Raw genomic sequence first — 19,942 nt, forward strand, 5'->3', positions numbered from 1 at the left:
ACTCTGCCACTGAGCCACAACCCCAGCCCTGAAGTTCTATTTTCTGTACAATGTAATCTGCTGGTGATGTTTTAAAATGAATTTTTCATTTGATTCATTGTGTCTTTTATTGCTAGGAGTCCTGGCTGGATTCTTTTCAATATTTCCATTTCTTTATTTGAATAGTCTTTCATATCCTGCATTTGATCTGTTAATTCATTCCTTAGATCTTCTTTAAGTTAATCTAATATTTTAATAATCAGTTTTTTACAACCTTTCTCTGGAATTTCATCCACTCTTGTCTCAGTGGGATCCTTTGTTGGAGGGTTCTGAGTTTTAAGGGGAGATTTGTTTGCCTGTTTCCTCATCCTTTCGGAAGTCCTGGACTTGCACATCAATTAAGATGGATTCCCCTTCCTGTTTTGTACAGAGGTTCTTATAAGAATTTTTTTTAAACTCTAAGATTTCTGTTTTTGAAACATGTGTAGATGTTGGTGTGGGGGTGGGGGCCCGCAGTTCCACTCTGGTTATTCCTCTTTGGAGCCTGGTAATTGTCTCCCCATTTCAATAATTTCAAGCTATGTTTAGGCTCATATGGGGTAAGATCTTGTGTTGGGAGAGATTCTCTGTTGTTTGGCTAGTTTATTAATAATTCCTCAGCAGCAGTGCCTCTACAGTGGAATCTTGAAGTGTCATGGTCACTGTCCAGCTCCTGTTAGAGGGAGGGGTAGCTAGCAGTAGCCCTAATATCAGTTAACTTGTGTATAAAATGGTATGTCTGGAATTTACTTTGACATCTCTAACATTAATTGCCACCTCACTGAAAAGTTATCTTCTCCTTTTGTGAGTCTTGATGCTGAGCAACTTCTGTGAGGTACTTAGCTAGAAATTTGAATAAAGTTCTTATGGTCTAGGATTTCCCCTTTCTTCCAGTAACTATGATTGATTAAGGGGGTGTGCTGGTTCTACTGATTTTAAGTATTCCATCTTTGTCATCCAACTGCTGTCAAATTAACATTATTAAAACAGGAGATTTTTCCTGATGGCTCATTCTTCCAGGCTTCAGCTTCCCCTCAAAAGCTACACTCTTTTAGCCTGGAGGGAGTTGTTTCAGTATTTTGCTCAGAGTTGATCATTGTTATTGAAGCTAATCAGCCATATATGAAGAAATATTTTATGATTTATGGCTTTTATCTATTTATTCCCCACTCATACTCTCATTCCCCTTTTCCCACAAGCACATATTCACATTATTTATTCCTCAGAGTATTCCAGTTTTTACTCAACGCATATATATATATATATATATATAGGTATATGTGTGTCTTGGAGAGATACATAGTGATGGGATACTGTGTGGTGTGTGTTTAATTTATGTAAAGTTTTTATTCAAAATTTCCTCTGAAATCTAATCATGTTGCTCTATGGAAATCTAGTTCATGAGGGTTTATATATTCCATTATATGAATATATAAAATGTAACTTTTTAATTCCCATAAATGAACTGTGTCCATTGCTTTCCTAATATACCTAATAATGTGATCAACATTGTCATAAATATTTTCAATATATACTTTGTTGATTTTTATATTGGGACCATATATATATTATGTAAATGTAATACATATACTTATATTTTATATTATATTATAATGACATTAGATTATTGTTATTATTTTATATTAGTATATAATTATCATATAATTATGTTATATTATTATATTTTTATTATATTACATATATACATTATTCTTTTTAGTAATAACTTTTATAGTCTAGGGAATAATTTCTGGGTTTCAATGATGCATATAATTTATCTCATTTTGTCTGTTAGATTTGTCCATGATGTCCTTTATAAGAATTGTCATTTTGAAGTAATTTAATAGTTAAACACTTTTTTTCTTATATTTTGAAACTTGCAGTCTTATTTATGACATACTTTCTAATTTCAAATCAGAGAGAAATTCTAAATTTCTTTATGATGCATTTGTGAGTTATGATATTTCTATTTAGGTCTTTCATTCATTTAGACCTTTAGTATGCAGCCTGGGACAGAAATCATCAGGAGTTGTTTTTAATATAGTAAACAATTTTCTGGTACAAATTATAAATGTAATTTTATGATTCATGATTTCATCACTAACATAATGCACCGCCATATATAATGAGATCAATTTCTAGGGGACTCTATTCTCTTTGTTTTTTTATATTATTTGGACATGATAAAATTTGTTACTACAAATTTGTTTATGCTACAGTTAGTATGTTCTAAATAGTTCCTAGCCACTTATAGACTACTATCTTCCACAAAATTTTGGAATCAAGTAAACAGCTTTGTTCTCTCTCAAGATAATCCTCCTGAGAATAAAATTTGAAAGAGAGTTTTCAAATTATATTTAAGGAGAAATATCAAGTTTACATTATGCCCTGTTACATTCAAAGCTGAAAAGCTTTGTATTCATTCAGGTGTTGTAAAATAGTATTAAAAGAGTTTTCAAAATGCCTCCCTCAAATCCATACTTACCTCCTTTTTCATTTAATACTAATTACTACTGGCATAGATAAGTGCTTAATGATACTATAATTTTATTTTGCTTTCAGCTCCTACCTGATATCTTATTGCCAGTAATTTTCTAACTCAAGTTTTCGTTGTAGACAATCACATCTATATAGAACAAAACAAAGACATGATTCTAAAATATCATCAGTAAGACTCTTACAATTCTCAAAACCTCAAGGTCTTTTTATAATTGGTTGGTTGGTTGGTTGGTTGGTTGGATTTTATTGTTCTGGACCTCTAACATGTTGAACATTAATTCAGTTGATGCTAGCCAATGTTCTTGTCTTCTTTTGACTTTGAATTTTATTTATTTGTACTTATTAAGTATTGGGGTTAAATAAATTTTAAAATATAGTGAATGCTTCTTTATCATTGCAATTTACATCAAGTAAGTTTGAAAACAAGGAAAAAATCACAAGATTTGTCTTTAATCCATTAAGATATAAACTACACTGAAAGATTTTTCTCTCAAGGCCCATCTGAATCAATCCATAAGCAATCATGACAAATACACACACACACACACACACACACCTCTAAACTACGTATTTATATATATTTATATAAATATATACATCTCTGAAGGGAGAGAGAATTTTAAAACCATGTTATGAGTGAAAACTTTTCCTTTTTCTATATTGCACTTATCAAGATTTAGTGGGCATGCGTGCGGCCCAGGTTTGATCCTCAGCACCACATACAAAGATGTTGTGTCCGCCGAAAACTAAAAAAAAATATTTAAAAATTCTCTCTCTAAAAAAAAGATTTAGTATAAATTGTTTCCACATTATGCAACTTAATAATATTTGTACTCACAAATAAAAATTATTCAATTATTTAGGATGAAGGCAAAATGGAAAAAATTTTTCATCATGGTTATATTGTTATTAGTATTTTATATACTATCGTTATTTTCTATCCCATTTATCTCATAGTGTGTGTACTAATGTCTTTTTTATGTTTTCATAATATACAAACATACATTAAAGTATTCTCTTTTACATTTTATATATTTGTCTCTATTTCTTTCTTGGCTTAGCTAAAGATTTCTCAATTCTCTAAGATTTCTCAAAGATTGAACTTAGGTTCCTTTCATCTTTATTAGGTTATATCTCATTTCTTGGTTTCCAGTGTATTTTGCTTTACATTTTGTTACCAACCACCAGAGATTTACTGATTGAGGATGTGCCACAGAAGAGTCAGACAAGTTTTTTTTTTGTACTGTTTTAAGATCTACAGATGTTCTTACATGTGAGGTAGTTGAAACTTACTGTTCTATAACCAGTGTTCTCAACCTTATCTGAACACAGGATGTCTGTGAAGTATTTGAAAACCACATCCTCTAGGATTGCACATTTAGTGACTATGGTTCAGTTGACCTGGACTGCAGCCTGAGAATCCATGTTTTGAGAGAAGCTTGGCATTTTCTTCTGATTATCAACAAGATTCAGAAACCACTGAATTTGAGCACCTTTAGAACACTGTCCAGTGACAACTAAGGTGGTGGGGATTCTTAAATGAGAAGTTAATAGATGTTTAGGTGGTTTGGGGAAAAGAAAGAGGTAGCCACCAATGCAGGAAGAGGAAAAAGTATTAGTAAAGCACAAGACATACAAGAAAGGAAGATCAGCTCCTAAAATAAAACCAGTTAGTCTTATCAAAATGGAGAACATAGGAGGAAGTGGGACAACTAGGTAGGAAAAGTCAGGCCAAAGCATAAAGCCCTGTTGAAACTGGCTGTTACTCCAAGAATCATGAGAAGACATTAAAGGGGCTAAATGGGAGTAGAGTTTTGCTTTACAATGACTGACTTAGACACAATGGAGAAAATTAAATGGAGAAAAAGAAGTGCTGTCCTCATGAAAATTGAGAACATTTTCACCCCAACAAGAAAGTAAAAAATCCAGGAGATAAATGATGGCAGCTTGAACCATGATAAGGTGGGGAGGAAAACATAGTTAAATATGGGTAAGATTATATTGAGGAGGAACTAAACAGAAATGAGCTATGAGAGTAAGGAATATTTAAAAAGGAATAACAAGTAAACCAGCATCATTTTTTTTTACTCATTACTTAAGCTATAAATCTAAGATTTAATATTTTTCTTTATAATTGCTCGGCATTAAAACATTAAGGTAAAATATAAACAGTTTTATTTTATGCAGAATTGTCAAAAAGTTTAAATAACATGATGAAAATAGGTGAGCACATATTCATTATAAGTAAAAATTATTGGAAACAGGTTTGTTGAATAGTATGTCCTGTTTGTTATCATTTCAGCTTTGGTCTGCTATAAATGTACCCATCAGTTTATATCACTGGAACATCTCCACAAACTCTTCATGTTCTGAAATAAAAATGAGCCCTGTAAAGTTACCAACAGAGACTGAGCTGAGAATAAGGAAGATCCTGGAAACACTAAACGAGATGATCCCGCCCAGATCCTTCACCCACATGAACACCACCACCAGTGCCACCCAGAGCACAGTCACCATCCTTAACCCTAGAGACACATACTGCAGGGGGGACCAGCTGGATATTCTGCTAGAGGCCAGGGACCACCTGGGACGCAGGAAGGAATATGGAGGGGACTTCCTCAGGGCCAGGATGTCCTCCCCAGCCCTGAAGGCAGGCGCCTCAGGAAAGGTGACAGACTTCCACAATGGCACCTACCTTATCAGCTTCACTCTGTTCTGGGAGGGCCAAGTCTCCCTGTCTCTCCTGCTCATCCACCCCAGTGAAGGGGTGTCCGCTCTCTGGAGGGCAAGGAACCAAGGCTATGATAAAATTATTTTCAAAGGTAAATTTGTTAATGGCACCTCCCAAGTCTTCACTGAATGTGGCCTGACCCTAAACTCTAGCTCTGAACTGTGCACCTACCTGTATGGGAGAGACCAGGAAGCCTTCTACTGCATGAAGCCTCAAAACATGCCCTGTGAGGCCCTGACCCATGTGACCACCAGGAACCGAGAAATTTCTTATCTTTCTGTCAAGGAAAAAAGCCTTTTCCATAAGTGAGTATACTTTTCAATACAATAAGAGATGCTGGTAAGCAAAGCTACATTGCTGATCTTAATGTCTCAGATGCTTCCTGCACCCAAGGTTATGGTCATATATGTGAAGTGATATTTTCATGGCACCCCATGTTCATGACTCTACACCACAGTTTGCATTTTGATATAATCAAACAAAGATGGTTACACAGGAAGAATTCAATAATATACATGCCTATACATCTCTGTATCAATTGGGATTATTACTGTACACATACGTTTCACAAAATACACTCCCCGAAAAACTATTTTGCTATGTGTTCATAGATATTCCACTCAAGAAAAAAATTCCTTATACATATATGATAATGTCATGCAACTTCACAGCCCATATTGTGTTCCACAGATTGTGCCTCTTAAATGTCTTTATTGTTCTTTCCTCTCCATGCCCTGTGCTGCTGTCCTAGTTGAGACCACCATTACCTCATCTACATGACTGTAATGCTTCCTACCTGGTCTCTCTCCCATCATCAATCACACCCTCCTTGAACCCACTCTACACTGCAGCCTGAACAATATTTCTAAAATGCCAACTCCTATGGGTCATCTCTAGTGGACCTCAAAATTAGAAATGCATCATTGCACACTACTCAGCATGGAGGAGTCCCTCTACCTCTGCCCACTGTTACCTATCAGTGCCTGGAAGCCCTCATTGAACATCCTCCTCTAACCTTGGTGCACACATGTTTCTCCTATCAGTCTTGGCTGCAGACACACCATGCCTATCTCCCCTACAAACAGATGCTCATTCACTGGTCTTCTTGTTCTCCACTGAGATGGAAACAAAACAATTCATTACTTAGAATGAAATATCAGGGTTCTTTCATGGGCTTCTTTGGGTATTTGTAAAAGAAAATTGTCATCACAAAAACCAGAACTATGAGCCAAGTCCTGAGACCTTATCAGTCCCAGAATCTTTTGTTCATGTGATAATTTTCCATAAGCCTCAGTCCACTTCCTTTTCACTTTCCACTATGCCAAAATCTATTCTACCCCATGGATACTTATTTTCTTTCCCTCTTTTACAGTGAAATGCTAGATTCTGAGCAATTCATTTCATAGCAGTTTTCAAACTCAAGCTTAGAATTTTTTCCATGTACTTTCAAAAATATTTGGTTAGAAGAAGAGTAAACATAGAACATGGAAACACAAGACACATTCCATATGCTAATGCACTTATCCAGATGCTTATGCAGATATCCTGATCTATAGTGCATGGCTTACTTCTGAACAAATAAAAGCACAGTTGGTTTTCTTTTCCTTCCTTTTTGTTTCCAATGATGCAAATCACCAAATATCTTCCTCCCCATTAACCATCCTTATGCCTAAATGCCACTAAGGATCACCTACCCTTTCATGGGATTAGATCTAAAGGGACATCCATAGCATAAAACAGGGTACCATTTATATCTATTGTATATATGTTATACTAGGCACCTGAGCCTTTATCCTTCCTTGAGCCCTTCCTGCCTGCCTCCATTTACACACACATATGCACAGGAGATAAGCAGTGGGGATTAAATAGGAAGATTCAGAGGTCTTTCATCAAGAAGAAAGAAATTCAGTGTACAAATAGAATGTTCATTTATTTATTCATGCATCAGGTTAACCATTACTTTCTGCTAGTCACATTGATGGATGTTTAGGGCACAATAGTGCATACATACAAATACATTACCTTTCTTCACATGATCCTCAACACATATGCAGGAAAAATTAAAGGTAAACAGTAGGAAACATGCCTACAGGGAGAAGCAGGGATTCTGTGATAAAGGGTCTAGGTGCCATGACAAGAATCCAGGACTCCTTAGGTAAGTGACATGGACACAATTAAGGGCTTTAAACAATAATTCCGTTGTATATCCAATTGGAAAGGGTGCTCTGGAGGGTGGGTTGAAGAAATTAGGTGGGATTAAACTTAGGTTGGTGAACTAGAGGCTCATAATAACTCATGAAAAATATTATATGAATGTGAATAACTGATATAAAAGAGGATAGAGAACTTTCATATTTGATAAATGTGAATCTAAGATTCTAGCACACACTATTACATTTGGCAGATAAGAAGAGCTGCCCTAGACTTCAGGTACTCTTCATAGGATAGAAAGCCTTCCAAAATCCTAATTCATGTATAATACCTAGTATATCTAAAACATATAATAAAAATAATAGTTTTCAATTATTAAAAATAAAATTATCCTTCACTTACAATGAGGTAAACTTGTGTCCTGTGCTATGTGAATACACCACAGGGTAATCTATGGTCTTATTTTTTGAAGGTCCAAAGTGGGAATTGAAATGATGAAAGACCTTAAAAATATTGATGTCTCCCATTGTAACAGTAAGTCTGCTTTCTTCTGTGGAAGGTGTATATGTCATGAATTTTATGAAGAGAAAATTAATCAGCGTTAATGCTGATCTCAGTCTATTTGGACTTTATAGAAGAAATCAATTCAAGGAAATTAGTTCAAACTTTGTTTATAGTAGATTTCATTTGATTTAACGTAAAGGAGAAAGTATTAGTATCCTACATTCATCTCCTAGAGTCTGAGGTGCTGTGCAAATGTCTGTGATGGGTACTCATGGCTTCAGAGCAGGAGCACTCTGGCTTTGGTTTCCTCATCTCTGTTGGTATAACCTCCAGCTTTTAGTTGGTGCACTTAGCAATTTCATATGAAGTTTCCATCTTATTGTTTCAACGGCAAATACAAAGCAATGTTACATGTGAACAAATAATATTTATGCTTATTTATACATTAACTTTCAATAATTGTATATAAAGCCTTTTATGGTAAACTTGATAACTCATGATTTATTTCTAATATTAATTCATTTCTTCATCAATTTTTTACTGAGGGTCTAATAGATATGAGGTATTTTGAATCAATTGAGAAAAATTAATATGTTAAGTTTGTGATCAAAATAAATTCAATCTACCAACTCTGTGAAGAAAGCAAAATACAGAAGAAGTTATGTTAAAGTCAATATATGAGTAAGCCCTGAAGAATATCTGTAGTCAGAGAATGAGCTGAAAGAGAAACCACATAAAGATCATGGTAGGGTTGTCAGATTTAAGTAAATAATTTGAGTAACTTCTAATTACCTATGTACGTATACATTGAGATAAAGAAAAGATTGAATGACACATACATTAGAAAAGCCTTCCATACTAGAAGTGATTTAATTCTCTCTCCTGGATTCTTTAATGTGGTAACCTTTTTTATCTGATAACTCTTTTCATGAGCAAAATTCTCTGGACCCTGTTCAGTAGGCCAGTGTGGTAAGCATATGGGCGGATGGAAGTTTTCAAGTAGCATGCTGAAGATTTCATGTTTATTTGGTAGACTTTTGAAAACTCCAGAGGTCAACTGAAGAAGAGAGTGGACAAGTGAGCAAAATGAGTATGAAATACACAAAGAGAATTTAAAATGGTGCTAAGGAACATAAAATTTATACATGGAAGAAAGTATGCTATTTCTGAATGGGGTGAATTCATATTGGAACAATGTCAACTTTCTCTGCATTAGTTTCTTCTTGCTGCTAAAACAAAGTGGCTTCCAATAAGAAGAACTTTTCTCTTAGTGTTATTCTTCCAAAGCCCAATATCTGTTTCACAAAGCTAGTTAAAGTAGAGCAAACCTGTATTTTTTTCTGGAGATCTGCCTTTTTGGCTTCTAAAGGCTGCCCTCTTTCTTTGTAACCCCATCTTCTTATCAAAGCCACAATAGTGGGTCAATTATTCAAATTACAAGTTTCTGGCCTACCTCCTGCCTCCCTCTTTCAATTTGGAGAGCCAGTTAATTAGACTGGACCCCTTCCCCCAGATAATTGAGAACTGTCACCTCTCAGAGTCTATACACTTAGTGAATATGGAAAATCCTTTCTGCCATGGAAGGCAACATATTCACAGATTTGAGGAATTAGGATTTGAATGTATTGAGGGACCACAGCCTGCCTATTACAATCTCTAATCAAAAAGGTGAGCAAAATTAATCACATATTGCTCAAAATATTGAGCCTATTCTAAAATAAAATTACATAATAATATTCATAAGGAAATAAATTCTGACATGTAAATATTACACAAGATATGCTTTTCAATAATAAGCTCAAAGGCTATCATCTTGAATATGCCAGTACATTACTGGGATGAGGAATACTTGGTAATAGTGGGTGTTGAGTTTCTAGGCTTATGATATTCAAGCATCCATGATGTAGTGTTATTAAGCCTCCTACAAGACCAACCATATCACAGTAAAATTCCAACATGATAATTGCATTAGGAAAACTCCCTTGGGCAAGAAAAATCACCAGGATTTAAGAGCTATTCCAGGAGCATTTTCTAAATTTGCCACCAGAACCATGTTGCTACTTTGTCCTCGAATTACAAATACAATTTTCCCTTAATATTCAAGGGAGTTTGTCTGTAGGACCCACCAGGGACACCAAATTTGATGCCAAGAAGCTTACCCCTTATATATAATGGCATGGTATTTGAAATGAATTACAACAGCCTCCCATACACTTTAAATCATTTCCAAAATACTTATATTACCTAATACTATATAAATGTCATGTAAATAGATGCTATGCTATATTGTTTAGAGAAATGGAAAGAAAATCTGCATGTGTTTAATAAGATTAAAAACAAATTTCCTGGATATTTTCCATTCATGGTAGGTTGAATCCATAGATACAGATCCTATGGATACAGAGGGCCAACTTTATAGTACTGACATGTAAGAAAGTACTGTTTTCTAGACACAGGCAACCAGAGACTACAAAATCTATGAGGAGCTAAGAAAAGAAGGTTAAGCAGAGGCTGCTGGTAATTCCCCACTACACATTCCCTTCTCTCTCTTTAGAAGTGAAACCAGTAGTTTAACTGAAGCCCTGACCACCTTTCCTGTGGCTACTTATGGCCACATTATTTTTTTTCTAGGAATATGAATAGAAATGATATGGGAAATTTGTAGGTAATGACTTCAAAGGCAAACCAACTTGCCCTCCTAACAATGTGTGTCCTTCCTACTAGATGAATTGTCAATAAAATGAAGCTAAGTGGTAGAGTGCTAACCTAGCATGCAAAGGCTCAAAAAGTCATTCTTCAAAAAATAAAAAAACCCAACAAATAATAAAACTAAGATATGAGGCAATGGCTCAGCAGTGGTGCAGCAGCATAGAGAATGGTAAGGAAGCATGATGTCAGACATCTGAGGACCTTTGTTATAGCATGGCAGAGTTGGTGCTCTGCCACATGGGGTACCTTAGAAGGCACACCATGAGAGAGGCTGCAGTTCTATAAAAACAGGCTGCAATATCTCAGAATATTGGTTTCTGTGGAATGCTGCAAATCACCCTTACCATGGATGCTTGCATATCCTATTTTTAAAAAAAAAATTAAGTTGAGGTAAGTATTTCATAATGTTTCAGTTTTCAACATGTGTACATGTTATATTTTAAGCCATTTTTTATATTTATTTTTTAGTTTTCGGTGGACACAACATCTTTATTTTATTTTTTATGTAGTGCTGAGGATCGAACCCAGTGCGCCACGCATGCCAGGCGAGCGGGCTACCGCTTGAACCACATCCCCAGCCCCTTAAGCCATTTTTTAAACACTGCAAACTTCACAGTTCCTTCATTGATGGAACAAATAAAAATGATTCAATAATGAAGATAGGAACTGGGAATTCAGTAACAGCATTCAGATTAGAGAACAAAATTAAATCACCACAAAATCAGAGGAATGGCAAAGAAAGGAAAAGACATAGAGACTTAGCTAATGATCACAGATGAAAGAAAATGAACAGGGAGGAGTCATCATGACTCAAATATCTCTCAGAGAAATGAGAGCAATTATTAAAACAAAGCTGGTGATCAAGAAATACCCCTAGAAAGTGACAAAAGACACAGGAGTAAGAGATCAGGAAAGGGAAGGCTGGTGTTTAACACATGCCACTAACAACACTCACCACCAGATCTCTGATACCAGAGAGTGAAAAGAGCACAGAGAAATGCCAAATTGGAATGAAGATTCCGGTCCCTGGTGGATACACATTACAAGGAAGGTGGATAACAACATTTTGTAACCAGATTCAACTAGACACAAACAAGATCAATGACTGCTTGAAAGGAAAACTCATTTACCTGCTGGGAGACTCCACACTGCGTCAGTGGATCCACTATTTACCCAGAGTTGCAAAAAGTATGTACTTACTTTATATTCCAAAGCTGTAAAAAGTATGTACTTACTTTATATTCTTTTGGAAATTCAGGCTGATCATAAAGTACTTTCAATGAGGTCTCCATCTCTTCTCATTTGAGCTAGTTTTCTTATGATTTCATTTAGCTTTCTAGAGTTGAGTCTTGATTTGAAATCTATTTTATTCAATGTTTCATAAGAAAAGTTATTCCTCCTGATAAATTCCAACAAAAACTTCATATTTTAACTGACATTTCACACATGTGAATTGGTAATTTACTCTAGAAGTTAGAATGCTTCCGATAAAAATATTTCCAGTAGGTATTATAAATGATACTGTGAATGTTCTTTTAACATGCACTAATATTACTTTTTAGTTAAAATCTGTCTGTTTGTTTGTTTTTTTAATCAGCACTGAAATTTTTTGATCTTCATGAAACTGGACCTTTTAAGAAACATTTGCTTCTGGATGCTGAAAGACATACTCAAATTCAATGGAAAAAACATGGCTATCCTTTTGTCACTTATAGTACCTATTCCGTGACAGATGAAGGTTATATCCCTCGGGAAATTGACCGGCTATCAGGGGATAAAAACACAGCCATTGTCATAACCTTTGGCCAACACTTCAGACCTTTCCCCATTGACGTTTTCATTCACAGGGCCATCAGTGTTCGAAAAGCTATTGAACGACTATTCCTAAGAAGTCCAGACACTAAAGTGATCATTAAGACAGAAAATATAAGGGAGATGCACATAGAAACAGAAAGGTTTGGAGACTTCCATGGTTACATTCAGTATCTTACCCTGAATGACATTTTCAAAGATCTCAATGTAGGTGTCATTGATGCCTGGGACATGACCATTGCATATGGCACCAATAATGTCCATCCACCTGATCATGTGATTGGAAGTCAGATTGACATGTTCTTAAACTACATTTGCTAAAGCATAAATATACAAAATATGTAATAACAAATTTTTATATCCTTTGTGTCAACAAAGTTTTATTCATTTAAGGTATTAAGAAAATCAAATTTAAAAGGATGTCTGTGGGATTATTTCTGGGACAATTAAAGACAAAGAGAATGAAGATGAGATGCAAAGCCAAGAGAGTGAGATGTAAGGAATGATCATACCATGCCTGGAGCTAGTCTGCATGTAATAATAAATATTTTTATATTTTAGGCATGGTTGGTTTATACTTTCTGTTAATCATGGCTGAACAGAAGAGTAATAAACATATAATTATCATGATGTTCTAAAACAGTCACCTAACTTTCTCTGTAAAGGTATAGATTGTAAATATTTTGGAATCTGCAGGCTATCCTGCCTCTGTCAGAACTGCTCCATTCTGCACTGTAGTGCAAAAGCAGTCACAGACAACATGTAAAATGATTGTGTTATATTTTAATAAAACTTTACAAATGAACAAGGAAATTGTATTTCATATAACTGACACACGTCAGAAATAGTATTCTTCTTTTGATCCCCCCGCAAATATTTTTAAACATGCAAAAACAATTTTTAGATCACAAAACCCCCAAAATGTGGTGGACATATTTGGCCCTAGGCCTACTTTAATGAGGCCTGATTTAAAACAAAAAAAAAATGGTAGAATTCATCAAAAATACCTCTAAGGTTCAGAGGAAAACTAGTACAAACTAGAAATAGAAGAAAATTCCCATAATGAGAAAATGGATCTAACAGAAAACTACAAGCTTCATCACTTCCTGAGTGAAGCACAACAAACATTCCTTACCAAGTCAGATAACAGAGCTGAGAACCTCTCACTTGCTCTATCTACTGGTGCACTGTAGTACATGTCGGAAGGGAATAGAATAATTCCTCCTATTTCATCATTCCCTTAGGAAAACACCAAGACCCTAAGTAGAAGTTTTTAAAAGGGGGCACCACAAGCTCAATATACAAAACCTAACAGCCTCTGTAACTGTAGAAATAGATATTAGATAACATAGTTAAAACTGCATGGTATCTCTGTGTACACATTGTGCATATCTTTCATTGTACTAAATACTAGGTTTTGTATCTTTTATAGCTCTACTGTTATATTTTTCTAGAATATTTTATTTTTAAAAAATATGCACAAAACTCAAAAGTGCAGTTCGGTAAAAGATAAAAAATAAATATATGTGTAACCAAATGATTAGTAGTAAATGCAACAGAAGATGTATCACAACACCACATAAAACTAAATGACTATATAGTTCTATAGATTAAATAGAATTTTATCAGTCTTAAAGATCGTATGTGCACGAGATTGTATGCAATTTGATAATATGATTCTAAAATTTCTTAAAAAAGGTACATGACTGAAAATAATAAAGATACTTCTGAAAAAGAATAAAAGAACTTACTTTTCCAAATATCAAGAATTACCTTAAAGCTAGAATCATAACAGTGTGGCACTGGTGCAATGAAAAACCAGACCAATGGAATAGAATCGAGGGAGTGGAAGAGGCCCTGCAAACACAGTTGCTCCATGACACAGGGAGCCATGAGGAAAAGACAGTAAATTGCATAAATGTTATCAGAAAATAGGATAACCATGTGTGAAAAATAAAGCAAAATTGGACCCTCACATTACACCATCCTCAAAAAATAAATTATCACGAACTAATGTAAAAAAGAAAAAGTAAAGTTTATTAAAGTGTGCATCTAACATTATCTATGCTAAAGTCATATTTTTTTAATACCTGAACATTCTAGTATCCATGCCTGGTCCTAGTGCACACGACTGGTACACAGCTGGGTCACCTTCGACTCTCCACTGGAGTCTGACAGCACCTCACCAACCAGGGAGCCTAGTTCACCCCTCACTGTCTTGCATGCCATGGTAAGGCCACACTCCCCTAAACATTTCTAATCATTGACTAAATTTCTAACTTGTATCTCATGCACCAGCAGAAAACACTTCACAAACTCACCCAGCTCCTCACATCTCAGTGTGAGTAACACAGTGAGAAATTATTCTTAGATTGTTGACAATAACATAGAAAAATATCATCATTACTTCAAAATATGCTTTCTTAGACTGAGTTCAAAAAGCACTAATCAAAAGGGAAAACACTGGTCAGTCTTAATGTATTAAAATGAGGAACTGCCTATCAAAAGATACTGTTAAAAGAGTAAGAAAAACACTCAAAGCTATGAAAAATATTTGTAATACATAGAATAAAGGATTCTCTTTTCTGTTTTCAGACTGACAATGTGAAATTCGTATTAACAAATTGCACTAAATATATGTAAAATATTTACATCAATCCCTAAGATATTATAAAGCAAAAGATAAATGACAATTAGATAGAGATACTTGCAATCTATGTCTTAGGCAAAAAACTAATATGCTTAATATATAGAAAAGTCTTAACTACAAAGATCCAGAGAAAGTGCTGAGGAATCCTATAGACCAAATTATATTGTCATAGAGTGTGCATGTACGAGTATGTAACAACAAATCCCCTTATTATGTACAATTTTCTTCAATGTTCTATACTTTATATTGTGGAGGTCTTTCACCTCCTTGGTTAGATTCATTCCTAGTTATTTTATGGGTTTTGGAGGCTATTTTGAATGAAATTCTTTTCCTGATTACTTTCTCAGCAGATTCTTTGTTGGTATATAAAAAGATTACTAATGTTTGTACATTGATTTTGTTACCTGCCACTTTGCCAAATTTGTGTATTAGCTCTAGCAGTCTTTTGATGGAGTTTTATGGATCTTCTATGTATAGGATCAATTGCAAATAATGATAATTTGAGTTCTGATTTTTCTACTTTTAGCCATTTTAGTTCCTTTCTCTTACCTAATTTACTACAATAAACAGGAACAGTGAGAGTAGACATCATGTCTTGTCTCATATTTCAAACAAAATGCTTTCTGTTTTCCGCCGTTTACTGATATTGGCTTGGAATTGTCACATACCCTTTATGGTGGTGAGGTAGGTTCCTTCTATCCTTAGTTTCTTCAGTATTTTTATCATGAATGAGTGGTGAATTTTGTCTATGACCTTGTCTACATCTATTGAGATGACTAAGTGATTTTTGTCCTTAATTCTATTTATATGATAAATTATATTTATTGATATGTGTATGCTGAACCATCCTTACATCTCTGGGATAAAACCAACTTGCTTGTGATATATAATCTTCTTAATATTTGTTGATCATGATTTCTTAACATTGTATTAAGAATTTTTGCATGTAAATTCATTAGGAATACTGGTCTATACCTTCATTTCCTTGATGTGTGCTCATCTGGTTTTGGTATAATTGTGATACTGATTTCATAAAATGAATTTTGAAATGTTCCATTAATTTCTATTTCATGAACTAATTTGAGGAGTATTATCATTAGTTCTTCTTTAAAAATCTGGTAGAATTCAGCTGAGAATCTATTGGATCCTAAACTTTTCCTTGCTGAAAGGCTTTTTATTTCTGCTTCTATCTTATTATATGTTATTGATCTTTCATCTTTTTTTATATATTGGTCCTTTTCAGTTATACATAAAAATAGGATCCATTTTGACATATAAAAGTATGAGATATATTTTCAGATTCTATTTTTGGCAGATCATATGTGTCTAGAAATTTATTTATTTATTTTAGGTTTTCTAATTTTTTGGAATATATGTTTTCAAAATAGTCCCTAAAGATCTGCTTTTTCTATGATGCCTGTGGTGATTTCTCCTTTTTCATACTGAATGTTATTATTCTGGAGTTTCTCTCTTTTCTTTTTATTAGTCTGGCTAAGGGCTTATCAATCTTGTTGAATTTTTCAAAGAACCAACTCTTTTGTTTCATTGATCTTTGTATTTTTTATCTCCATTTCATTGATTTCAGCACTGATATTAATTATCTCCTTCCTTCTACTGGTGTAGGATTTCATTTATACTTTTTCACAAGCCTTGAGATGTATCATTAGAGATCTGATTTTCTTATGTAGGCACTCATAGCTATAAACATTCCTCTTAGAACCACATACATAGTGTTTCAGAGGTTCTAGTATGCTGTATAACTTTTCTCTTGAGTCTAAGAATTTTTTAAACTTTCACATGATTTCTTCTATCATTCCTCCATCATTCAAAAGTCATTGTCCTATCTCCATGTTTATATAGTTTCTGTAGGTTTTGTCATGTTGATTTCTAATTTTATTCCATTATGATCCGATAGGATGCAAAGAATTATATCTTTTTTTTTTTTTTTGCATTTGCTAACAGTTGCTTTGTGGCCTAATATATGGTCTATTTTGAAGAAGGTTCCATGAGCCACTAAGAAGGATGTGTACTCAGATGTTATTGGATGAAATATTCTATAGATGTCTGTTACAGTCCTTTGATTTATAATATTTTCTATGGCCAAAGAGACTTATTGAGTTTATGCTTGGATGACGTATATAATAGCAAGAATGCTGTGTTGAAATCACTCAGTATTATTGTACTGGGATCTATCTAAGGCTTCCACTTGAGTAGTGTTCTCTTTTATGTAATTAGTTTCACCCATATTTGGGGCATAAACATTTATTATTGTCATATCTTCTTGTTGGATTATTACCTTTAGCAGTATGAAGTGACCTTCTTTGTTTCTTCTTATTAATTTTGATTTGAAGTCTGCTTTGTCATATAGGAGAGCAGTACTCCTGCTTGTTTGGGATACTTTATTTGCATGATACATCACTTTCAAATTTTTCTGTCTTTGCCTGAGTCTCTTACAAACAACATATAGTTGGTTCTTGTTTTATAATTTCCTCTGCCAGCCTATCTTCTAATTAGAGAGTTGAGACCATCTACATTCAATTTTATTATAGGGAGATGTTTATTAAATCTTGTTATTATTATTTATTTCTAATGTTTAATTTGGCCCCATGTCTCATTTGCTAAGCTAGTCTTCAAAGGAGATTTGTTCATTTGTGAGCTCTGCAGTTTAGGTTTTTGTTTGTTTTGTTCTGTTTTTATTTCTTCTGAGTGGAATGTTTCTTTAAATAAGATCTGTAGTATCAGTCTAGTAGATACCAATTCTAGTTTCTGCTTATGTTGAAAAGTTGTTTTCTGTTTTTGTTGTTTTGTTTTTCCTTCTTTGATTTTTAAGAATTGCTTTTCTGGATACAGCCATTTTGGTCATTGCTTTCTTTCGGGAATTTGAGCACATGATTCCAAGTTCCCCTGGTTTTTAGAGTTTATGCTGAGAAATCAGAAGTGATTCTTATTGCCTTGCCTTGAAATGTGGCACTTTTTAGGGTGGACTTTTTAAAGTGGACCTGATTTTCTTCTCTTGAGGATTTTAAAATTATATCCTTGTCTGTAAATTAGGAATTCAATCATGATGTGCCATGGAAAGGTTCTTTTTTGCTCCTCTGTATTTGGAATTCTGAATGTATCCTGTATCTGAATGTCCATTTCATTCTCAAAGTTCGAAATTTTTCTGTTTTTATTTCCCTGAAGAGGTTATTCATTCCATCAATTTGCATCTCACAACCCTCCTTGATTAAAATGATTCTTAAATTTCATAACTTAATGTTGTCCCAGAGTGCTTGTATATTCAAGCTTTTTAATACTGTCTAAATATTCAAGGCTGGCCATTTTGTCTTCCAGCTCTGAAATTCTGTCTTTACCATGGTCTACACAAATGAACATTTTGATTTACTGTATTGCTCATTTCCAAGATTTCTGTTTTTCTTTTTTAATATTTCTATCTCATTGAATTTCTCATTCATCTCCTGTACTGACTTCCTTAATTCAGTTGTTTTTCTGTTTTTTTTTTAATTCATTGATCATATTTATAATGATTCTTTTTAATTCTTTATCTGATATTTCATACACTTCAATATCTTTGGGGTCAGTTACTGGTGAATTTTGTACTTTAGAAGGCATCATGTCACATTCTTTCATATTTCTTGTATTCCTGTGTTGGGTTTTATACATTTGTTGGGATTGATTTCCACTTTTATGTGTGAGCCGGTTTAGGGCACAGCCTTTACTTGCTGAAGTGTCCTAGGGTGATCTAGATTAAGACCCTCTTGTATGTGTAGTATGCACAGGCTTTTTATAAGTTCTCCATATTTTTTCTATAACTGTGGACATCTGTAGGTGGAACCTGAGTTTGGACCCCTTACGTTTCTATTTAGGGCCTGGTAATTAGTTTGGTGTTCTGACTCTTCCATCTTTGCATTAAAGTATAGCTGACATTTGAGTGTCATTAATATGTGTGTGGAGCAAGATGTACTGTATTTTCATTGAGTTTAGTTTAGCAGCAGAATCTCTATCCTGTGAGCTGGTAGTGTCCCTATAGATTCCCAAACCTCACAGAATATAACCCTAACCCAAACCTCACAAAAAACATACAGCATTACTATAAATATTCAGTTATTACTGTGACAGCTACAATATTATTACCATGGGAAAAAAAGGAATAGTAGGGTCAACAATTTCCCAAAGCACAAACTATGAATAACCATAAACTAGATCTGGCATTAAAGCAAACAAGAGGGGTCAGCTATGTTATCGACAACAGTAAGAATTTCCAGGAGGATAAATAGTGGGGACAGGAGTTATATAAAGAAATTAGTTCTAAAAGATGGTAAAAATACAGTTAATTAAGAGAAAAAAATGTGATAGGAAGATAGAACAGAGTTTACAATTCTCAAGAGTGAATAGAGAGAAGGCAGAAGAGATGTAGCATGTCATGATTATTTTAGGAAGGAGGAGAAAAAATGTAAAGAAAAATAGAGAACATGAGGATTTGGCTGTTGGCAGAAGAAAAAAAGAGAGGAAAAAAATGAATGAAATAAAACAAAAATATACAAACCCAAACCCCAACCATCAAAAGACAAGACAAGGAAAAATAACTACATGTTTAAAAATATAAAAATGAGGAGAAAATAATCAAATATGTATATGTGTCCATAAAGAAAGCAGCACAACAAAAACACCAATAAGAAAATGTAAAAGATTCTCAATGAAAGAAAAGGGTACACTTGTACATTGCTGGTGGGACTGCAAATTGGTGCGGCCAATTTGGAAAGCAGTTTGGAGATTCCTGGGAAAGATGGGAATGGAACCACCGTTTGACCCTACTATTGCCCTTCTCGGACTATTCCCTGAAGACCTTAAAAGAGCATGCTACAGGG

The 19,942-nt window shown here is 34.2% G+C and overlaps 2 protein-coding genes across 2 annotated transcripts in view; both read left to right on the forward strand.

Annotated features, from left to right (window-relative positions):
• LOC308642258 (NXPE family member 4-like) overlaps positions 1 to 19,942 on the forward strand; it is a gene marked incomplete at both ends in the record, with an annotated part of 362,659 nt that overhangs the window by 190,947 nt on the left and 151,770 nt on the right. The window lies entirely within an intron of this gene.
• LOC308642834 (NXPE family member 1-like) lies at positions 5,147 to 12,745 on the forward strand (the record flags this gene model as incomplete). Its single annotated transcript, XM_081282203.1, has 4 exons — positions 5,147 to 5,553; positions 7,872 to 7,933; positions 11,588 to 11,800; positions 12,210 to 12,745. 4 exons carry the CDS (start codon positions 5,147 to 5,149, stop codon positions 12,743 to 12,745), a joined length of 1,218 nt encoding a protein of 405 aa, XP_081138329.1.

The sequence above is a fragment of the Spermophilus citellus genome (genome assembly GCF_964194105.1).
Source record: "Spermophilus citellus genome assembly, chromosome: 2".
Taxonomy (NCBI): Eukaryota; Metazoa; Chordata; class Mammalia; order Rodentia; family Sciuridae; genus Spermophilus; species Spermophilus citellus.